At 39.5% G+C, this 8,718-nt stretch overlaps 1 protein-coding gene across 1 annotated transcript; it reads right to left on the bottom strand.

Moving 5' to 3' along the window:
- Positions 1-1,978: 1,978 nt before the first annotated feature.
- On the bottom strand, positions 1,979-2,923 carry LOC146796985 (olfactory receptor 1L4-like). The gene has a single exon (XM_085631488.1). It carries the CDS (start codon positions 2,921-2,923, stop codon positions 1,979-1,981), a length of 945 nt encoding a protein of 314 aa, XP_085487614.1.
- Positions 2,924-8,718: the final 5,795 nt, after the last annotated feature.

Genomic DNA, 8,718 nt, shown 5'->3' with positions numbered 1-8,718 from the left:
CTATGCAAGAGAGTTTGGTTCCACTGCATGAGGACATATGTGGCCCAGTGAGATATGGAAAGAATGTTCGTTATGAGAGATTTTAAATCACCCTTAGACGTCTCCCCTGACCGAAAAACTCTTGTATAGTGACCTTAGTTTAGCTATTAATTATCCAGATTTAAGGAAAACAGTACCATCCAGTAGTCTAGGCAAACACATGTATGGCACCTCCTCTGACTTGCCAGCAAGTATTAAGTTTTACAAAGGCAGTTATTCAAGTAGATTGAATTACATCTTTGTTGAGAATTGAGTGAGAATGATTGATTTTTGTGATCAATATGATGGAGAATCACATTAATTCTCTGGTGCTTCATATTCTCTCCATTTTTGATCTGGGAAAAATTCTAGACCATCATTAGTCCAGATTGAAGAAATCAAGAATGGGCCCCAATTAGCCTTATTAGGCATTTTCTGAGGTTGAGGGCAACACATTTGATAGGGCAAAGGAACGTAAAGCCTTTGCTTATATCACAAAATGTTTTCCTGAAGCAGATTTGTAAGTTGACTCAATTGACTCTCATGTATTTACTTTGTGCAGAATTTGGTGTACGGAGTATCTTATTGAAAAATGAATTTTGGAATAATATGATTTTGGGGGAGACAAATGCAATGTTTTACTCTTTTCTGGTACCTCTGCCATAAAATGTTTGTGGCAAGAGAGAATAACCTAGGCCAGATAGTATTGGAAGTGAAAGATCTCTATATCAAATTTTGTCTGGGTACCTTTCCTTTTGCAAGCTCGCTGCAAAAGGGTTAACGTTATACTCTAGTGTTTGTATGTGTAACACCAATTATAATGAGGATGAACTGCACACTATTTTAACATTAATCAAAATTCTAAGCTATTCAAGGATAGGAGGTGTTTGGCTGAAACCAATTATAAGAGGTTTAATGTAAGATTAAAAGATAGCCTTATTTATAGGTAAAACAAATGATGTTCTTTTCATTTAGATCTGTATTTTATATTTATGGACTTGGCAGCACAGAAAACTGTTTCTTCAGCTAATGTGAGGTGCTTCTTTTGTTGGTTATGGCATATACCATGTAATGTGTAGGCGGACAGGGTCTCCAGGATGCTATTTTAGAGATCAGATATGTGATCTAACACCAATAAAAGAAATAATAAAGAACAACATAGGAAACAAGGAACATCAAAGGAAATATTTCTCAAATTGTGGAACAAATTAGATGAAAAATCTAATTTAGAGGCTGGTGGTAATTGGCATCTACTAAAAATTGATGGAAGCTCTATATACTAACATTTTAGCACCTTCACCTCATTCATAGAAGGGGGAATAGCTGGATACGAATGCACTACATGGGGGTGATGACAGACATTCAATATTAGGAGGGAATTATCCTGCTTTGAAAGGTCAATAGAGCCTTGGCTAGGATTTGTTCATCATTTACAACTAGGTAGTGAAGGGGCAGCTGCCAAAAATTGGTGCTAATTGCCTCTGCCCAACTTGCCTTATTTAGAAGTGATTAGATTGCTTTGCTTTTGACAGAAGTCCAATCGGTGGCTCCGCTATTGGAAACACCCTGTGCACTGTACAGTCAGCTTGCTAACATTTCATCACAATGCCCATATTGCCCTGTTTGCTGAAAGTACTCATGCCAATGTTGGTGGAAGCACTTTCACAGGATGAGCATTTGCTGAGGGATAGTGTGACGGGGCAGTGCCCCCATCTACCCAGCCACTTGGCAGTCTGTCCTCAAAACTTTAAATAAGACCCTAAGATTTCATAGTGCAAGCAGAATCCAGTGTTTAAAAATGGTTCAACACCAAGTGCCCCATTTATTTCATGTGCATGTGATGGTTCTTGTCCAGAGTACAAAGCAAGTATACAAGTATTATGCAATATGATATACATGCAAAATAATATCACCCATAGGTTCATTTTATAGATTCAGTAAAAAAGAAAAGGGATAATGTTTATATCAGGTGAGCATAGAGGCATCTTCCTATTGCGTTTCTCAATGCCTGTTTCATCTTGTCATTTCTCAGGCTGTAGATGAAAGGGTTCAGCATGGGGGTAACAATGGTGTACATCACTGACACTACTTTGCCCTTCTCGGGTGAGTAACTAGAGGTGGGGCGGATGTAGCTGAATAGGATGGTCCCATAGTATAAACTAACAACAATCAGATGGGAAGAGCAGGTGCTGAAGGCTTTGTGTCTCCCCTCTCTTGAATTGATGCTCATAATGGTAATGATGATGCAGGCATAAGAGAACATAATAGAGATCACTGATACTAGAATTATAGACAGAGACTCTGTAAGCAGCAAGAGTTCATTGGTAGAGGTGTCTGAGCAGGAGAGCTTCAGCAGCGGTTGAATGTCACAGAAGAAGCTTTCAATCAAGTTGGATGAACAAAAGGACAGTCTTGCAATCATCATGCTGTGCAACAAAGAATTCAGGAGACCAACTACCCAGGACCCAGTTACTAACTGGCTACAGGCCCTCCTGTCCATTACCATTAAGTAGTGCAATGGGTTGCAGATGGCCACGTACCGGTCATAGGCCATTGCCCCAAGTAGTAGGAGGTTAGTGCTACCTGTGGCAACAAAGAAGTATAACTGTGTGATACAAAGTGAGAAGTAGATGGTCTTCCTCTGCGAGATACTGTTGACGAGAAGCTGGGGCACTACGACTGTCATAATAGTGATGTCTACCAGTGATAGGTTCCCAATGAAGAAATACATGGGTGTATGAAGCTGGGGGTCAGAAGTAATGACTGTTATGATGGAGCTATTGCTTAGTAGTCCAACCAAGTACATTATTAGAAAAAGCATGAAGAGCGCCGTCTGATGGCCTGGATGATCCGACAGTCCCAGGAGGATAAAAGTAATCACACTGGTTTGGTTCTCTCTATTCATTTTTCATCACCAATGATCTGCAGCTAAAAAGGAATCTAGGAATAATTGGATAAAGAACAATTAACATGATATAAAAAGTACCCGAATTAAAAACTACATTGTGTAGTACATAAACTAGTACAACAGTAATACTACTCCCATACTACAAAATTCAATTCGCTAATCTATTGGCCGGGAACTTGCGCCTTCGCCACCCTATATTTTCTGTGTAGGTAACTTTGCCAAGGTGGGGGAGATCTCAGCACAGGTAGGAATATGTTTTAGTGATAAATGTGGGAGGAACCAGAGAGAGTGGTGGGCAAACTGGGGAATATCTATTACTAAAAGGAAGGAAATTAGGGAAAGTTATGGAGGGGTTAAGGTAGAAACATGTTAACACAAACACCCATCCACAAAAGACTATGACAATCACAAGCTGCACTTCTAAAGTTATTACAGACCTAAAAGTGTTAAAATAGCCTCAAATGTACTCCAGCCTAGCGGTGAGTAAGAAAAGCACCACAAGTGGTCAACCACTGATACTACAGCACACTCCCATAAAAATGATTGAAGGCATTAACATGGATGTCAATTCAGCAAAATGCTAGGGTTGGCGACTTCTAAAAGGGGTAGTGCAATCAAGGATAAATATGCATTGTGAGGGCTCTGAGGAGGTCCTAGTCCTGGGACAGAACAGCATGGCACAAGAGAGGACAGAGATACAAAGCACCCTGGAAATAGTGAGGATAGAGATGAATTGTGATAGCTTCATGGAAGTATTAATCATGGGACAGCAGTGCGCAATCCAAGTGAGAGTATAGATGCATTGTGAGAACACTCTGTTGCTTTTACTTCTGGAACAGCCATGGATGGTGCAAATTACGACATACAAGCATTGTGAAAGCTGCTTTGTGGAAATATTCATCATTTCACAGCAGTAGGATGAAAGCGAGGGTAGAGATGCATTGTTAGAGTTCAACAGCAATGCATGGTCCTCGTGAGGCTATGCTGTAAGCGAGGCAACTTGCTTTGCGTGAGTGCTGTCTGAATTGATACATCAAGAGAATCAACAACCCATGCTTCCATATGTGAAACTTAACAAAAGGAATCCTGATGCTTCCAAAGACGAACTGGAAATGCATTTTGGAAATGCTGTTTTACAAAGATACAAATAAGAGAGATGTTCTGTGTTCCCAGTGCTGGACATAAGTAGGTTGTACAATGAAGATTTACCAATATATTGTTACTTGTAGTTTTCTTTCCTCCATTACACTGCAGGACTACAGGTGGCAGAATACTAAGTTTAACTTGGACTGAATGAGCTTCCCAAGCCTAACCTGTCATACCTTGAGAGCTAAAGAAACATAAGGAAGTGTCACCTGCAGTTCTCTTCCACTCTCATCTGATTACCTGTGTTAAAAACTTTATTATGCTGAATTACCTGCGCAAGGTCTCAGGATGAGCCTGCTTCTGTGCTGGTATAAGTAACAGTGCTCTAGATAACAGGTGAGGGTACCATGGTTAGCTGGCATTGGGTCTTCCCTATCTCGTGTGAAGTGGAGATACCAGCTCCATGTTGGAAGGACCAGGCACTACTCATTCTGCATAACCTCCTGGCCCCTAGGTGAGAGTTTGGGATTAGAGGGAGCCCTCACTCTCAACATGAGCTCTGTGTCTTGATTGCAACATTGCTCCAGGAAGTGGCTGTTTTTCCCATGGGTCTTTCACTTAAAGTTGATTTCTTGTGAAATGTATCGATTTAGTCCCTTCAAAGGAGGCGTCACCCTCTTCCTGAAAGGAAGGTCGCTGCATAAAGTCAAACTCATTAACTGTTTCAACATTTGGTTTCAAAACACATTAGCCTTGTAGCAGGCTTTCTGTGAATGTATAAAAAGCAGCTTTGCATTGTGCTTGTGTTCTCCACAGCAAACTCAAAAGCTAGGGGTAGCAGCTAGGGAATGAATGAAAGTTTATTGTTTGATTAATTAAAACCTTACAATATATATGCAGTAATTCTTGATTATAAAATCCAATTATAAAAATTGTTTATAAAAACATTTGGGCATCAAGTTCATTATACTATTTACATATTATGTACATCCTACATTAGTTTCTTTTAGTTTTTGATGTTCTAGCTTAATTCTCAGTTGCGTTAAGAACTTTACAAAAGCTGAAGTTAAAATGATATCGCCTGTATGAAGGCATCTTATCAGAGCTTACCTGCAGCTACTTATTCCACGATCATTAAAATGTCTCTTAAGAATGGATACTCTTTCAACCTTTAGCGCAGGACAAATACAGAGGAGGTGCATGATGTTCTCTTCACCAAGTTTGCATAAGTTACAAGTCATTGGTGCCTCTGTGCGCAACCATGGCATTAGATGACATGTGCCCGGGAACACTCCAAAGCGAGCATTTATGATTCTTTGCTTATACTTAACAGACCAAGGAATTTCGAGATACGATTGCACTTTTACCTTGGTATATCCATTCATTAGAGGCCACGCATGGTTTCTTTTTAAGAAGGTCTCTTTATCCAAGAGTATTGATAGATGCCTATTTGTACTATTGGTAACTTTTCTAAATGAGTTTGCGGCAATCGGCATTTCCCAGACCGAGTTTACTGAATATTCTTGTAATCATGTAAATAGATATTTCCATGCCTGGGCTTTCCAGTTTAAATGTATTTCCTGCCAAAATAATTTGGACAATTAATTTGTAGTATCCATTTTTATCCTTTTCCATACTTTAATAAATTGACCTTTCCGTGCAAATGCCTGATTAGTCAACCCAAATTCCAGTCGTATCTGCGAGGGTGTAGGGGTAGCAAGGATGGCGCCACGGGTCGCAAGAGACAAGCTAGAGGTTGCAACTGCACCCCTGGCAACCCATAAAGGTCGTCCATGGGAACAGAATAATTTATCACAAATGAACAAATGTTAAATAAATGTAGTTAGTTTCCCATTTACATTATGTATGTATATATCTAGCTATCTAGATAGATAGATAGATAGATCGATAGATAGATTGATAGATTGATAGATAGATAGATAGATAGATAGATAGATAGATAGATAGATAGATAGATAGATAGATAGATAGATAGATAGATAGATAGATAGATAGATAGATAGATAGATAGATAGATAGATAGATAGATAGATAGAGAGAGAGAGAGATAGATAGATAGATAGATAGATAGATAGATAGATAGATAGATAGATAGATAGATAGATAGATAGATAGATAGATAGATAGATAGATAGATAGATAGATAGATAGATAGATAGATAGATAGATAGATAGATAGATAGATAGATAGATAGATAGATAGATAGATAGATAGATCGATAGATAGATAAACTGTAATAATCAATATTTTACTATTTTGAGTGTGGGAGGGAAGGGCCTTGACTCACAAAAGGTGAATCTTGGAGTGGGTCATGATGCCCACAACCCTCAGTAATTGTAATAAATAGCATGTTATATTCTGCAGATCAGCATGAATAAATTATGTCATGGTATTTTTAATGTGCCTTTGTTTTAACTAAAAGAATGTAAACAAAACCAGGATGCAATGGTTTAAATTTGGGAAGTAAGAAAAAACCCCAATGAAGATGTTTCAGGGCTATAAGAAAGGTTGTTTTCTTGTTTAAGGTAATTATTACAGAATATGTGTGGGCAGTGAACAGGGTTTTTATAATGTTAATTTCACATACTTAAAAAAAAATCCAGAAATATACTTAATAACCATAGTGTAAAGTGACATTACAGTTAGATGTTGAAATAAGATCTAAAGTTTAACAAATCATGAAAACCACTGAAATTTTCAGTTAGAGTTCAGTGTATTAACAATAACTTGCTCACCCTCATGCACTTTGGGCTGAATAAATTGAAATAGTCATTCATTCATTCATAAACTTTTATTTGGTCATATAATGACTTGAAATAGTCATATTTAGGTGCGGGAATAACAGGTCGAATCAGAGCTGTAACTATCAATGGTGTTCATGTGCAGTGGCACAACTGCCTAAAGGTCTGGGGGCCCTGCTCCTTGATTGTTATGGCATTTTATTGCCAGTGTCCATCCAGTGGTGAGGGAACCCCCATCACACCATTTTACAGCACTGTCCCCCCAGTTTTAATGCACTTTCAGTTCCGAATGTAGAGGGCAGAATTCCATGCGCCTTGTTTGCAATAGTGCTCATGGCACCCTTGCTGAACCTCTGAAACCACTGACTTCAATCATCCCAAGGCCAATGGTACCCACAATATGCAGAACTTGCAATCCCTACCATATCTGATATGGGTAAGCTTGACGGAACACAGTTGTCTGGAGAAAGCACTGGGCATGATTAGAGTAAGGAGGACTGGTGGCTTTAAAGGAACAGTGGAAGCAACACAACTAGGAGTGTTACGGGGCAATTGGAACTGGTTAGTCATGGAACAAACAGATTTAGAGCAAGGGTGCCCTAAGCCAGGCTGTGAAAAGAGTAAGTGAGACAAGAATACTGAGTTAGAGGAAGTATCATGCATTATAGGAGGTAGAGGCAATGAAGGAAGCATCAAGCTTGACTAGAGAAAAAGGTTCTACAGAGGACTGGTGCATGGAGAACTGCTTAATTATGGGCGGCCCAAGACATTAGTAGAATGTGATGGCATACGGGCATAGGAGACTGCTGCGGGAGAAACTCAACAGCACATAAACAAGTGGCAAGTAGCAGAGCTCATAGAGGAGTTGGCATCTTACCAATTCTGAGGGTTATCCATCCACGTACATCTGCAGAGTGTGGTTGAATTAGGTACCCATGTATTCATTGTGGGCAAGAATGGAACAAGGTTAAAGAAAGAACTGCACATGAATGCAAGAACAGATGAGGGTGTTGCAGCCCCAGCCTGTCTGAAAACCTCAGGGTCCTACATTCAAATATCAGGATTTGGCATTGGTCACTCACTCTCTGGTATCAACATGGTCTACTCTTACAGAGGCAGTTGGTTTGCATCAGGAGCAAAATGGAATGTCCAATGACAGGTAAAGTCTACCAGGCCTCCCCTCAGATTGCTAGGTTCTCTCTGATTGCCCTAAAACTTGAGTGCAGTCCATGGGAAGAAAGTGTGTGATGTTTTCAGATCTTAATATCCCCTGTTTATGGGAGAATATCTTCCTTTTTTTTCATTCTAACACATTTCTCTTGTATTCCAAGCTATTAACTTACCCAAATGAGTGCATACATCCATCTGAGCCAAGTGAGGAAGAGCTATTAGGGATTCCTATTCAAAATGAGTATTTACTATCCTCCTTGCATTTCAGCCCCCTAGGGCATTGCTGTTGGTGTTATTGAATAGCTCTTGAGATATCTTGTATACTTTCCTCTGTTTTTCATCTTCTTTGAGATGTTTGCCTTGTGTTTCTTTGACCTGTTACTGTTGAGGGAACCCACTCCTTTATTCCTCCATATTAACCCTCTCATAATCTATCAGTGCATTGTAGTAAGGACATGGTGGTGCCAGCAGAGTGCATCACTTACTTATCATACCTTTGTCATTATCAAGAATAAGGTAAGGAAAGGGTTAGGGCTGGGCCTTAAAAGAACTCTAGGAAATTAAACTGGACAGAGAGAATTGTACAAGGACAAAAACTGGTGGAATAGGAAGAGGGTTGACTACAGACTGTGTAGTGGGAGGATATAACTAGAGTCAAAATATTGGACTTACAGGAACGAGTAATCAAACATGATACAATGGGATCTGTGGGTGCATCAGGCAAAACTGGAGGAAGGAAGACTTTAGGAAAGGCAGGATTAGTGAGGTCAAGT

This window comes from Triturus cristatus, chromosome 10 (genome assembly GCF_964204655.1).
Source record: "Triturus cristatus chromosome 10, aTriCri1.1, whole genome shotgun sequence".
Lineage (NCBI taxonomy): Eukaryota > Metazoa > Chordata > Amphibia > Caudata > Salamandridae > Triturus > Triturus cristatus.
This window is presented reverse-complemented; position numbering and strand designations above follow the sequence as displayed.

Bases quoted from the DNA above. Each gene is read 5' to 3' on its own strand.
- LOC146796985 (XM_085631488.1), bottom strand. From the start codon at position 2,923: ATGAATAGAGAGAACCAAACCAGTGTGATTACTTTTATCCTCCTGGGA.